Raw genomic sequence first — 15,003 nt, 5'->3', positions numbered from 1 at the left:
GGCTGTTGACACTGGTTGAGCAACACTTTTGTTGTTGAATCTATTACACTTAACATCTCACAGAGAACAAAACCACAGCTGATGAGAGCAACATATGTACACTGGAGTAATTATTTATTTACACAGACAGCTACAGCCTGAAATTCACTGTGTGGATCAAGGCCAGGGATCCAAATATTGGCCGTTCCTGAGGACTGGAGGTAAATACACCAGAAAAAAAAGGAGGGGGAAAAAAATCTGCCAAGGAAAGGACATCTTTTATTCTTGTCATGTTTATCTCTGTGCAGCACCTGTGAGCGAGACGGGGACGTGTGTACATTTTCATTGTGATCATCAATCATTAATAATGCATTGGCCATGGTGAGGGGAGGCGGTGGTGTAAGCACGTGTGCTTTTGCACAGACACAGCAAACTGATGCTACTTCACAAAACAGCTGGAGTAAACTTTATGAATTCACCTTGACAGATGCTATCGGTGTATGTGTATATGAAGAGAAAGAATACCTGCAAGGTTTAGTTAAAACTCTTTTTTTGTCTTGATTCATTTGAATGTTTTGTTTCCATAACACAACTGCTTTAAAGCTCAAATGATAATTTATCTTTTCAAGCCATAAGTTAAGACCAATCAGCAGAGATGGGGGCGTTTTAGTTACAATGATGACTGTATAAAGATGGATGACATTACAGCTCCTCAAAGTAACACCAAAACATCTTGTCCAGCCTCGCCCATGTTAGTAAATGGGACATGGACCCAATCACCAAAAGTGCTCCTTGCTTCTTAGCTTACTGTTATTGCATGGATATGTGCCATTTCTCAACCTCTTACGCAGACTCTGGTTCCTAGATAACGTCCTCTTTCCAACCTGGCATTGCCTGTAAGCAAGATACTTTGGCCTCACTTTAGTACAATGAAAGTAGAGTGGTGCCTTGTCCATGTTTATAGCAGTCTGGTGACGACAGTCAGAAGCGATCTGATTGGTGATAGACAGATGACAAGTGTATAATATCTGGAACTCTTTATGTTTATTACTGGATAAACTGGAGTATCATTTAGTCTGTCTCTTGATGCAGAATCAGATATCAAGAGATGAACTGTGGGTGTTTCAGAGCTTTCTGCCTCAGGAGGACTTAAGGTAAGTAAGTTATAAGTGGCTGTTTTTGTAGTAGGCATGTATCCAAACAGTACCAAAGGTTGTGAATTTACTAAAGTATGATCCAAAGCATCCTCAAAGATTACATAAATGTTCCCTTAGAAACGTTAATGCAAACAGAGCCTCTTCCATCCTTTAACTACACAGCGCAGCAGAAGACACTCAAGTGATATTCTTTTAAAAGTGTTTTGTGTGTACTCAGAACAAAAAGTACCCCAGGCAGGCAGGGTTGTTTTGTTTGCTAAGGATTATGGGTACGAGGTTATGACAGCATCTGACTGACTAGTGGGAGGGCAGGCCTCCCCAGGTGCGCGTTTTGTGTGTCTATGAAAGTGTAAGCGTGTGTGTATGTGTGTATTCATGTGTGGGGGCGGAAGAGAGTACTGCTGCCCACGTGGAAGTTGATGCTGCTGTCAGTAGGCGGCCGTCTATTTCTAGTGGCAGCCTGGTGGGCCGGAACGCATGGTGATATGGCTGCTTTCTTCCTTCTGATTTCATTTACTTCAGGAAAGTGTGAAAGCAATGATTTAAATCCCTTATCTTTCTCCCAAATGACAGTCACAGTGGAAACATGGTTATGTAACCATATTAAACAAGCTATTAAAAGAGACGGCTCGAATTTAAGCTCTAGTAAAAAGATGCAGATACAGATGGTAGTCAGTCACTATATTAACCTGTGTCCCTGTTAAATATATAAGGATACAGAAACAGCAGTTTTTGCTATGAAAAAAGTGCTGTTACATTTTTGCCTCTGAAATTGGCACCATAAACACATCAGATTTCTAACAGTGGGATTTTCCGGACTATAAATCACACTTTTTTTCCATCCTTTGGCTGGGTATGTGACTTATACTTGAAATATAATTTCACAATGGACTTAGTGATTTGGAGTGAGATCGAGATTGAGTTTGATAAACTTTTTTATGTTCTTTATGCTATAGTTATTTGACGTTATCATACCGCACACCTAACTTCCTGCTTCATATTCTTTGTACAGCAATCTGGAAAAAGTGTACTAGTATTTTAAGTGATGCACTCAAATAATACAGTGAAAAGACTCCACAAACCATTTGTGGACTTTTGCAAACCACAGAAAAAAAGCTCTTGCTTTTGATTCATATGCACTGGTAGGGCTCTTTTTAGGCAATAATTTTCAGATTTTAGAAAAAAAGATGCAGAATAAAGCACTTTTTTTATCCTTGACCAGTATTTGCAGCTTATTATGTCAGGCCAAATACAGTTCCTCCCTAGATCCTGCTGTTTTGACAGCCTGTATGTTGCCTAAGAGACAAAACCCAGGACAAGAAGTCCACTACCTTTACAGTTGCTTGTTAAACACACAGATAAACATGGTAGTATATTATGGATGTATTATCTTATACATCATCATATCAAGTGCATTCATCATGTCTCTTGCCCCGGTCCTGTAGTATCAGCTACAGATCCATTATACTGCACTGTATCATATCATAGTGTTGCATCATAGTGTCAACTGTCACGCAGCATCCTTGAGATAAACTGCTTACAATGTACTGAGTTCTTCCAGCATCCTTGAAATCCATGTGCTTGTGTATTACAGTGCTGCTTTACAGCCCATGTCCTCCCACAAACTATTCCACTCACAGAAACCGAGCCATCATTACTATTTTCTGCTGCCTGCCCAAATGTAGTCATGCTGGACGTCCTCGGGACTCGCACATACACATGTTTCCAGTAAATGATAAAGATCTACTCCGGTGGAAAGAAAAAGCGTCTGAATCTCCCCATTTATTTTCTCTGGGAGATAAAGAGAGGCTGCGGCAGAGCAGGGGAGATATAAGGACAAAGATAGAGGCTGAAGGACAAAGGTAAGATTAAATATCTTCATAGAAACTTCCAAATGATGAAGGAAGGTTTTTGGAGTTAGACAACCTTGAAAGAAGGAGGAATTATTGGACTTTTGTGGATTATCTTTTCTTTGAACAAAAGTTTAGAGCGATCTCACTATGTCATAAAAACACACAAATTAATCATCTAATTAAAAACTTGACACAGAAGATGCAGATGAAGTGACTTGATGATGGAAGTGGGACGGCCCAAGAATGAAGATCTTGTACAACCGCCACAACAGCTACTACAGGTAGATTTGATCCACAAAACTCATGCATGGTACCAACAGCAAGCAAGCAGAAACTTACATCACAGACCTTAGCCTCAAGACCTCAAGACACAAATTAGGCCTGATTACAGATGAAGAAAAACAAAAATACGTACACTACACACGACGGAATGGAATGGCAAAGCCAAACACAAACATGCAGCAGCAGACTAGCTGACTGAAAAAATACTTGATAAGAAAATCTAAAAAAGACCCTGACAATGTACAGACGGAGTGACCAGAGTCCGACAGCAGACAGACTGACCTCACTCTCCAGACGAACCTAAACCTTCTAACACTTTGTCCAAACAACATACACAGACATTCTTTCCAACATTTGCAAAAATATACACTGTAATTTCAATGTCTGGACAACAGGGTGAAATTGCTTCTCAACGTGGGTGTTGAGCAAAAAAAAAAAACTACAGCCACAAGGAAATATCATCAGGTCAATCAAGCAAATAATGTGCGTCTCTGCTCCTTCTTTTACATATTTGGAGCATAAGCAGCCACTAAATCAAATGCATGTTGTTTTCCGTGGTGGTGGTTATTATTTTAGCAGCCTCAAGCCCTGTGCCAACTGTGATGTTGATGGAGGAAAAGCAAGAATGACAAGGAAGGGACAACAGAAAAAGAGAAAGAGGGTGGAAAAGACAGAGTGCACTCCTCATCACCCAGTAGGAGAAGCAACCTAAAAATAAACCTGCAAGGACACCATATGCTCTTCTATTCCTCAACTACACTTCCTTTTCCCCTCTCTTGTACTCTACCTGCTCTGTGATTTTTCTACTTGTTCTTCTATTTTCTCTGTCTTCACACTACCTTGACTTGACAGAAGCTGTTCCACATAACAATGTCGGAGCTGCCCGGCTGCAGTTGAGAAGCTGAAAATTGATCTCTCTTTAGTTGTTGGTTGGTAGAAACGCCCAAACTGCTTTCAACGTGTAAACAATTAATGGGATTGAACATTGAAGATAAAATGTTCTGTCCATCAATGTTAGGGACGCTGAGCTTTCTCCTGCGATCATCAATCGAACACGTTGATCAATGTCGAGCCTGCTGCATAGACGTCCACTCTCTCAGCCAATCGTCACTCTCTTTGGTGCCCCCCCCACCAAACCAAACCAAGCCTTAATACCTGAAACCATAAACTCTTGGCGTATTTTTCCTCCTGGTGACAGTGTTTTTCTAACCTCTTTGGTTCATTTTGGGGGCAAGGGTGAAGAACATAATAAAGCATTGGAATCTCTCATTTCCTGTGTGTAGGTCTAGCTCACATGCTGTGTTGTTACATAGTTTTCACTGATATTACTGGAGGCTGGAGGACCTTGAAGACATACCAGGCCTTATAAGTCACCCTCGGGTGGCTGTTTGGGTACAGTCATGGCATGCAGTCCTGTGGTGCCTTTTCTGTTAAATCCAATCAGCCTCAGTGTGACTGAAGATCAAAATGGAGTCTGTCTTATCTATTCCTGTGCTTTGATTTTTCACAACAAAAAACAGAGTGGCCTCAGCCCACAGAGATGACCTTGTGATAAAGCACAGATGAGCGTTTGCTCGGTCTCCTTTTTTGTTGTGTAGAAATGGAAAACTGTGCACACCCGTTCAGTGGCAGAGGGAGATCTGATGAAAAGACAATCTAATCATCTCCATCTCCACTTGCAGTCCTTTTCTTCCTTATCCTGTGTTTCAACTAAATCCTTCTTTCTGCCCTCCAGTGCTCTGCTTCTGCATCCCCATTTTACTTTCCCCAAGATGTTTCATATTTCATCCTCTTACTCAGCCTGCATAATTTCCCTATTGTAACCTATTATGTCTTTAATTGCATCCATCTATCCTCCATCTATTGATCCCTCACAGCCATTCATCCATCAGCCTCTAAAGCCAAACGGTCCATGAGCATCTGCTGCAGCTCCAGCACCACTTCTCTCTGGTTTAGCTGTTGGGTTGTTGCACTCTGAATGGTAATATTAGCTGCTCACCCACTCCCTCACGCTGCTTCCTCATCGTCTCTCACAGGGAATCATGCTAGCTAAAATAACACAGGGAGCTATCATTGTGCAATTCGTAACACAATAACGTGTGGATTCTCACAGTGTGCTTTAAAATGAAACAGCCTGAGAGAAAGAAAAACAGATCCAAGGACAGATCAGACCAGTCAGTGAGGTGCTCCTTCATTGACAGCTCAAAGGCTACAGAAGCAGGGACCGTTTATGGTGCCAACAGGTTGGGAGTTACATAACAAATGCTGTGTACCATGGACACACAAATCTATCCGATAGATACAGCATCACTGTTCTTTAAAGCCTACATGATGAAAGAAAAATCTGTGACACTGTGAAATGACATTGTTTAATATTGCCAGAACAATGAGACTTAAAAATGTGTTCTCACATTTTTCAACCAATCTAATCTAATTCGCCAAACAATCTCAGCTGATGGGCTTGTAAATGACAGAATTCAGCAACACTTCCATTTTTTTTTATATTTGGAAGCAAATAATTTATCACCTACACCAACAGATTAAGAAAACTTTTATTTGTCCCACAATGGGGAAAATGCATTAAAAGACCTCCCCGACGGGGAATCGAACCCCGGTCTTCCGCGTGACAGGCAGAGATACTGTCCACTATGCTAACGAGGACTGCAAAGAAGACAGGCTAAACAACTTAATATTATGGTAATATGACAAAACGACATGACTTCAAATGTTACACAACTGTTTCAGGGCAAATAAACACTCACTTTTCAGCATATGTGATGTGTTCATTGCAGTCCATCAGTCAACACTTACATATGCAGTTTATAGCTCATCCTATCCAAGTTGTGTTTGTTAACATTTGTTGACAAGAGCTGATGAATCTCACTATGATCGAACAAAACTTCACAAAAAGCCGCTTTAATCCACTGCTGGGAATGTTTGTTTGTGGGTTTTAAAGCAGCATTACACATTCTGTAGTAAACAAAAGAAAACCAAGATCAGAGAGAGAGAAGATCTGTTAGATTCATTAAAAAAATTATCTCTTTAAACCTCAAGTCTTTTCAGCCATGATACATAAATACTTCTGCTTGGTATGTGACCAGTGTCAACCACACACACCAAGTGTGGAGGAGAGTGTGAAGCAGAGGTGATAACACAGGTTTGACTGTCGCTGAATGTGAGATTTTCTTTCCCAGAGTTCCCTGATCTTCCCGAGTCCCTGTACACTGATAACGCTACTGCTGCTGCAAAAAAAAAAATATCTAAGCCTGTGAAATGATACATCAAGCTGATCATTTTTGGCATCTTGGACTGTATTTGTCAAAAGTTATTCTAAAAACCCCTGCAAGATGTTGTTATTAGTGCGGGCACAGCTAATCTGTGGCATCTCCACAGATGGTCTGCCAGAGTCAGGCATGTTTACATGCATGAAGAGCTGCAGCTGACATTCATTATCAATTAATCTGACAATGATGTTCTCAATTTATCTTTTTGCCTACAGCTTCAAATTGGAGCAATTATTTAACCGAAATGACTGAATTCATTAAACAAGCGCAAAAACCCTCCTCAGATGTTCCCCTTCTCTTTGTAATACACGTACATACAAAAGGCTGCTGCTGTATACTGTATATATCCAAGGCACTCAGAATGCCATTAGATAATCCTAATAAGTATGTCGTTCTGCTGTGTGTGCTAAAAATCCCACTGAACGTAACTTTTGAGTAATCCTCTCTGCTCAGATGCCTGAGTTGCAGTGTGAGAGGAGGAGACAAAACAGCGCAGGCATGTGTGTGTGTGTACAAGTGAGACAGCGAAAGTGTGTGAGTACTTCCAACACGTGTATGCGAGTGTTTATCTCCATACAAGCAGGAATTAATCCCCCAGTGTGTGCATCAGTGACGTCATCCTCCCAAACGACAACAATAATATCTATGGTGTGATGCTGGCAACAGTCGCCGTAACGACTGATCCTTCTCGACAACAGTGTACAGGGGAGGATTAGGTATGACAGGCACGGGCAGCTTACCGGACAGAAGCTCATCTCCGGTGTGTGTCTGTGTGTGTGTGTGTGTTAGAGTGAGGCAGTAACTTTACAAAGCATGGATACAGAAAGGAGATGGATCATGGATGGATTACAAATCCATGAAACAACATGTACTGAAACTATATGGAATTATTCATCTCTGCTGCCACAACATCTAGATTAAAAAGAACATTGATATTACATCATTTAAATAAAAACATCACCATAATGCTCAAGGTTCAGATGTCAGTCAATGGGAACACAATAATCAGGGACATGTGCTCATTGAAATTCACTGTATCAGCTTCATTTAAATAGGCAACAACACAATAAAGTCTCCTCATTTGAGTGGCCATACTGCATTAACACAATGGGAGCACCAGTGCAGAAAGTTCCATTAAGACCTAAAAAGGACAGCACATTAAGTTTCTACTCTCAAACCTTAGTGCAGTTTTTCTGATAAGACTATTTTCTCGCTGAACTTACTGTACACTCCTCAACCATTCAGCTACCAGAACGCACAACACAGAGCCGATAATGCTTTACAATCTCCTCATAGTCATACTCATATCACTTATACATATATATTTATCATTTACTATTCTATTGTGTAGAGATTTATTGAACATTTCATGTGCTTTTTTGGTGTGTTCTGTGTTATGAAATATTGGTTCACATAAAAAGCACTTGAGTTTTAGAGTAAAGCAACACTGAGCAGCATTGTGTGCATACACTTTCTCAAAAGGCTCATATACCAATGAAAGGTTGAGCTGCCTAAGCAAATACGTACAGAGTTCAGATGTTTTCACTAGAAGAAAAGAATGAAGTGATAAAGAAAACATCAGTATTATATCACAGTGTATTCATCCAAACACAGCCACACTATACTGTGTATATTGCAATGACACAGGAGGACGAGGATGTTTAACTATCATAAGCAATGTTGCAGTGCTATTATCTTACATATTTTTAGAGTTAGCTTGCCAAAAGCTACACACTGCCTCAGAGACTCTGTGCCAGGACAAAAAAAAATAAAAAACTATCTGGCAAGAATGCAGAGTACCTGATATTTGTAGTAGTTTCTGGCATAAGAATTGTCAACTTTCAAGATATTCAGTCTTAGCACAAAATACTGATATTAGGCAGCTTCAAGCTTTTGAAACTCATCTCTGTGTAACACTGGTCACCATGCAGGAGTAAGAGCACCCCACTGCCATGGTGAACAGTCAGCAGTCAGCCAGTGGATGTTGGCATTGTGGCAAGGAAACCCAGCTGGAGAGAGTGTAATGGAACGGCATGCATTATGGGATGTTTTCACAGAACTATGGGCCACAGCAGGACTGTATTAATATTGAACTGGGCAGTGGAGGAGAGTGAGTGAAAGGAGTGAATCATAGCTTTTAATGACAGATGTTCACCTTCCTCCAAGGCAGAACAGCAGCCAGCAACACACCTACACATATGTGTATGTATGTACACACAGTACTACATATTAAGCAGTTCATATTTTCACATATTATCTATCGGCCTTTACTCTTGCTCAAAATTCAGCCTTCAACCTTCAGTCAAAAGTTCCTCATTTCTATTTTCGACCAAAAGCCTTCAACAGCTCCCACTCATCTCCTCTGCTCTCCTCACTCTCCGTTCCTCTTCAAATGTTTTCTTTACTTCTTGCTATGCTGCTCTTTCAGTCTTTCCCTTTCCGTCTGTCTCTCTTGTGAGCTCTTGAACCTCCAATATTTGTCTAGAGATACTCTGCCATTCTCTCTTATCCTCTCTTTCGTTCTCTGTTAACGCTGCTGCCTTCCTGCTAGTAAAGCCATCTGTTTTTTTTATTATTTTCTTTTTTTGCTTTCGTGTCTGTCCTGGTTTCTTAAGAGCATCTCCTTATCTCTCAGTCAGTCAGTCAGTCATTGTTTTGACTCATGACTCAGTAACAGTCATGACTCCTCTTCAGTTGTCTCTGAGGACTGTGGGGCAGGCTGCTCCTTAGATTTAATGAGAAAACCAAAGAGACCAACTGAACACATCCTTATTATAGACTCTCAAATTTCAGATGAACCTCAAAGTCGGTTAATGTTTTCTTTTTATTAACTTCACTTGTATCAGATGTCTTTTACAGCCCTTTCTCTTCATTTATCTCTTCTTTCATTCATCCTCAGGGTTCACGGGTCAACACGGGAGCTTAAGTCGACTGACTGATTTACAAACACACATCCACACAAGTGCACCACAGCACAATACTTAACACTAACACAGATGCTCAACACACAAACCCACACACAACAGAATGACATACGGACTCTGCCTGCAAGGCTCCGAGGGCAACTACTCTAGCTCGGCCACAGGCTTAAGGTCAGAGCAGAGCAAGAGGTGATATGATTGCTGTGGTTCAGCAAGGGAGATATCTGCCTAAAGCGAGAGAGCCCTGAGTAAGCCACAGTAAATCAAGAGCCCAATCACACCAGAAATCAGCAAGAACAGAAAACCGGCAAGAAACAGTAAATATCTTTGATTTCCTGAGCTGAAGTGTTGTAAATATAAACATATTTCTGAGGTCGTAAAGAGTGAATCAATGACTAAACACCTTAAAAGATATTAATAATCTCAGACAGAGGAGAAACGCTCAGCATTTATGCTGATATGAATGTATCCTTACCGTCATGATTGGGATTTCCCAGCGTCCATGGCTCATCTGAGTCAAAGTGTGTGTCGCCTCCTATTCCCGGCCCTGGAAAGTAGGCGTGGGCCAGGAACCCTCCCTCGCCGTCAAAAGGCGAACTGTCACCATGGAAACCTGAAGCAAAGATGATGGTGATGTCCACGTCCTTCTTGGTCCTCTCCAGCTCACTGTACGGCACGGCCTCGAAGCGCAGCGGCGTCACATTCTGCCACACGTCGAACGCTCGCCGAATGGCATCATGGGTCTCCTCCGCACCCACTTTGGGTGTCACGTTCTTTATGCTGCAGATAAAAGGAAGAATAGGTTTTTAGACTGGAAAAACTCTCGAAGGAATTACCAGATCTTCTTCAGCTGTCAAGAGGAGCAAATCCATTGTAAATTGCTCTGATAAGACCTATAAGTGGATTATTCTGCTGGAAGTTTACTCAGAGGAGAAATTAAAGAATAGAATCTAATCAGGGAATGTAAATGGCGTCCAACTGCTCTGAAGCATGTGTTATTGTGGGACTGAAGACAATAGTCAGGTTAGTAGGACAATACCAGTGCATGTCAATCTACATGTACTCATTATGCCCCCCCAAAAAACTCAACTATCACTGTTTACCCTGCATGCTGCCATTTCACGCTCATCCTGTTCGCCAACTGAGAGCTAAATGGAACGATTTGTGAGAGAAAACAGCTGAGTCCTCCCCTGCCGGCTTTGAGTTGCTGCAGGTGTGGAGAGGACGGCACAATTTCCTGCCTCTGGAATTTATTTTCTAATTAAGGATTATCAACAGCCCACTGCCTGCTGAGAGCCCCAGTCTGGTTTGGGCAATCAGGAAAACCGCTCTTCACTTTATTCGCTCCAAAAATATCTCAGTGTCATGCTCTATTAAAATGTACTCTCCAGGGACAGACAGATAGGTGTACATCATCCAACTTAGACACTTGTAAACACACAATACTGTCTTATCATGCAGCTGGTAGTGTGATGTCTGAGGTGGCTGGCTGATGTTCAGCTGATAAGAGTGTGAGAAAAGAACAGCAAGATGGTGCCAGCTTCTTTTTTGTGTATTGCTTCTTGTTCAAATGTTTCCAGTTTATTTAAGATTCCCCCTGTTTTCTCCATCCATTCATCCTGCCTGCCTGCTTTGTGTGCCCTCAGTCACCTCCTCACTTTGTTCCCCGTTTCATTTTAGTCTGTGTTTGGCTGTCAGGCTGTCATCTTCCATAATAACAACACTATCAGAACGTCTTTGTCTGCTGCTGCAAGGCACGTTTATGTCCAATATGCTGCTTATTTATAGCGCGTGTTAGCTCAGATTCATTATTAAATCAAACCCTGTGAATAGGGAGGCTGGTACTGAAATATAAATAGTGTCTACTGAACAAGTCAATGTACATTTAAAATGTTGAAAAGATCACAAACTGCTTCTCTGTGGGTGCTTCCAAGTCTGACATGGTAACAGCTGCTTGCTGCTTCAGCAGAGACGCATGTACCGTCTTTTCTAAACTTAGCCCTGTAGACACGCATACATTTTTAAACGACAGCTCCACAAACAAAGCAGGCTTATTATAAGGAAAAGGTTTAAAATCAGTTAGGACTGTTATGGTATGAGATAAGATAACACAACACATAACACAACGTCATAGAATTTCATTTACGTTCATTTATTTATGATTTACTTAGATTAATAAAGTTAACAGACATAATCCTGCCACAGAGCCCTGTGGCTAGATTAGTAATCTACAGATACGTAAAAAAGATTTTTTTCTCTTTGACCAACCCATTGCAGATTTGCTTTGGTGATTTTCTTTGATTTCATTCCAAGTATGTAAAAACCCTTTGTGTAATGGACATTTGTTTTATAAGAAGCAGCAGTAACCGCAATCTGACGGCTTCTCTCATCAGACTTGTCATATTTGATTAAAACTGTGATGAATATCAGCTTGAAAAATTGCACGTCCTCAATTGCCTGAGTAATAAATGTGTACATTTGAAGATGGGTGCTGACAAACCCCTTAAATTACACAACCAATTTTGAACATCAACTGAAGAGGCATTAGTGCCGATGCTTGACTGTTGAGTAAGCAAAGTATCTCTGCCTGATTGAGACCACTTTAAGCAGGGAGCACGAATGGGTGCTTTGTCCTCTGAAGGGCTTCTACAAAGCAGAGCAAGTACAAGAGTGATAAACACAAGTGTTCAGTCCCTCTTTCAAATCAATATCAGTTGACCCAGAGAGAGTCTGCAAAGGTACAAATGTCTTCTCCAAGATAAAAACGAAGAGAAAACACTGCTGCACCTTCAGGGTTCTCTGTGAATGCCCTTGTCCCGCTCTGTCTGGAAGGCCTCATCAACAACAGCGGCCACTTGAGGAATAAAATGCGGGTTTGATCTGAGTCTATGACCCAGCTCGGTCTGTGTTTTTGTGTCCTATTTGAGGGTAAGGCGGGTAAAGAGAGTGCCTCATGCAGGGAGAAACTGCAAAACAACAAATGATAAGAATCCCAGCCTGCTCTGAGGCCATATCAGATATTAAACTCCATGTTGCGAGGTGATAATGATTCCGGATGCAACTCATGTGCTGGAATAGTACCTGCACGCAGGGCGAACAGTAGGGATGCCAGAGCTAATTAGTGCCTCCCCACAGCAAGTACTGTATGTGGCTACATGGAAAGTAGCACACACCTGGGGCGGTCATGCATTTGTTATACTTTCCAAATGCCAGCACTTGTTTTTCAAGATTATTTTTATATGCTTAAAGCCAGAAAGAGAAAAAAGTTTCTACAGTTTACAGGGTGGGAAAACTCCCTCAATTCAGTGTTGCACATTGTTTGTAATGTACACACAAGTACATGTGTTTATAGACAATCATAAAACACAGATGTAAGCAAAATGAGGAGAAAACAAACTTCCGAGAATGAGGATTTTTGATGAGCGCTCTCAGTTTGAAGGGAAGAACTGTCTGTTTTTGTACTTTGATTGTGGCCAGTGCGGCATATCCTACGTTGCTGGTAACACTTTGATACTTATATCAGATGTATACATGGTGCTGAGTTGCTGCAAACGGAACCTTTAAGGAGATTACAAGAATCTTCAGATGAATGCACTGAATTTTTCAACTACGTCCGTTGCACCAATCTGAGATAAAAGGAACAGCTGCAGGCACATCTGACTACTGACTGAAAGCCAGGCACACATGCATGTACAACACACACACACACACGTACACATGCACACACATGAGCACACACTCAAAATGCTCCCATCCTATTATATAACCCTAATCTGTCAGAGAGCACCCTCTGCCTTCCACCGGGGTTTCCTCCTCTCCTTTCAGCACATCACTCTTTTTCTTTCTGCAGCTGCTTCTCCTCTTTCTACTCCTCATTTCCAGCCATCTAGTCCTGCATTCCTCATCAAGCCTGTTCATTTGCCTCTTTGTACCATCAGTTCCGTCACAGATGACCCATGCATAGCACATAAAACTACTTTTAAACCATGTTTTTTACAAAGAGAAATGCGTGGACTCCATTCTGGACAGTTCCCTCAGTCTACTTCTACTTCAGCTGTAGGTCACTGATCCATAGATTATATTTAGAATGTAATACTGATGATACATTTATCCCCAAGGCAACGCAAAAGTAGAAACAAGCTTGAGGATTATCCCATGAAACATGCAGCAGTAGTATAGCAGTAGCACATATAAAATATTATAGAATTGTGGCCACTGACCGCACTAAATCAACACAGAAATATTACATAACCACAGCATGCTGTCCTATACGTTATTACTCATGTAGCTACATGTCAGAAGGCGGGCTCGTGAATTAGAAAATTGGTGAGGAGGCCTCTACACTCATTTTCCCATTTGTGCTGCATGTAAATATAATGCTGCTCCTTCTACAGTGTGATGTTGGATGAACATGGCCCATGTCGTGGGTCATGTCACGTGGGCTTTAAGCAATGTGGACCTTTAGCTGACCTTTGGTTTTGTAGCTTTGTGTTTGTTGTGAACAGTCAAATATTGTCAAGCTGCTGTTCCTTTGCTCTACAAGAGGGAATGGGAAAATGTTAAGCTTTAAAGCCTTTCATTTAGTGGACTTTGTATTTACATGTGTTTGGATTTAGACACAAAAGAGAAAAACAAGAACATAATGAAGCAATTTGAGACATAGCCTTAGACAGGGGCACATATGAAAAGAGCAAGACATGCATGGAGACAACGATCGCTGGTCATTTCTTTTTCCAGCTGTGTATTTTAGTGAAAAGGTCAGTCGCACTGGCTGAGTCCTGAAGTCCTGTGTGTGTGTGTGTGTCCAGATATCAGTTGCATCTTTCTAGCTTTAGGCCAGCACTGGTTTAATCTTTTTGACTGGGTGTCTTGTTGAGTCGACAAAAGCTCCCTTGATGGGCAAAGTCTGTGTGTGTTTGTGTGATTATCTGTACATGTTGGACTGTTATGACAAAAAGAACATAAACGCACCCACCTGTATGTGATATGTTTGTGTTGCCACTTCTGTCCTGTGAGGGCGTACCGCCGTTTCCTGACGCTGAATTTGGACGCACCTCCTATCTGGTCAGGAACACCACATCTGGGCTTCTTCATCCACCTAAAGAGACGTGATGAAGACACACATCAAACACTGAATACATATTTAGTCATAGGTGTCATCATCAGCATTTATTTTTTACAAAAAGACGTGCGCTGACAACTGTACATGATGAAATCTCTGTGTATGGATAGACACTTCAAACACAAAGGAAACTTGCAAAACATCAAACAACACAGTGTGTATATATGCACACACACACACACACACATTACACACAAAAAGTGTCTCACCTTATCGTGTTATCGCTACATCAACCAAGAGAAGAGGAAGGAAAGAAACAGACACACTGTTAGCTTATCACATTTCACTTTGTTTCAGCTCACTGGTTGGACAGCTGTTTGTCCGCATTCACATCGCCGGCCACCACATTGCCTCGTTACAGTTCAGTGACCAATTTAAACTCATTTACTATTTGTAGCACGGATG

At 41.4% G+C, this 15,003-nt stretch overlaps 1 protein-coding gene across 2 annotated transcripts in view; it reads right to left on the bottom strand.

The window, feature by feature from the left end:
- mmp16a (matrix metallopeptidase 16a (membrane-inserted)) overlaps window positions 1-15,003 on the bottom strand; it is a 56,641-nt gene that overhangs the window by 27,407 nt on the left and 14,231 nt on the right. Inside the window, exons 3-5 of one of the 2 annotated variants that reach the window (XM_028432725.1) lie at window positions 14,808-14,822; window positions 14,452-14,574; window positions 9,952-10,256 (exon numbers count right to left, since the gene is read on the bottom strand). In XM_028432725.1, coding sequence (XP_028288526.1) covers window positions 9,952-10,256; window positions 14,452-14,574; window positions 14,808-14,822 — 443 coding nt within the window. The remainder of the gene's footprint in view (window positions 1-9,951; window positions 10,257-14,451; window positions 14,575-14,807; window positions 14,823-15,003) is intronic. The other variant, XM_028432726.1, reaches the window with a different exon arrangement.

Source organism: Parambassis ranga, chromosome 20, assembly GCF_900634625.1.
Source record: "Parambassis ranga chromosome 20, fParRan2.1, whole genome shotgun sequence".
In the NCBI taxonomy this organism is placed as follows: domain Eukaryota; kingdom Metazoa; phylum Chordata; class Actinopteri; family Ambassidae; genus Parambassis; species Parambassis ranga.
This window is presented reverse-complemented; position numbering and strand designations above follow the sequence as displayed.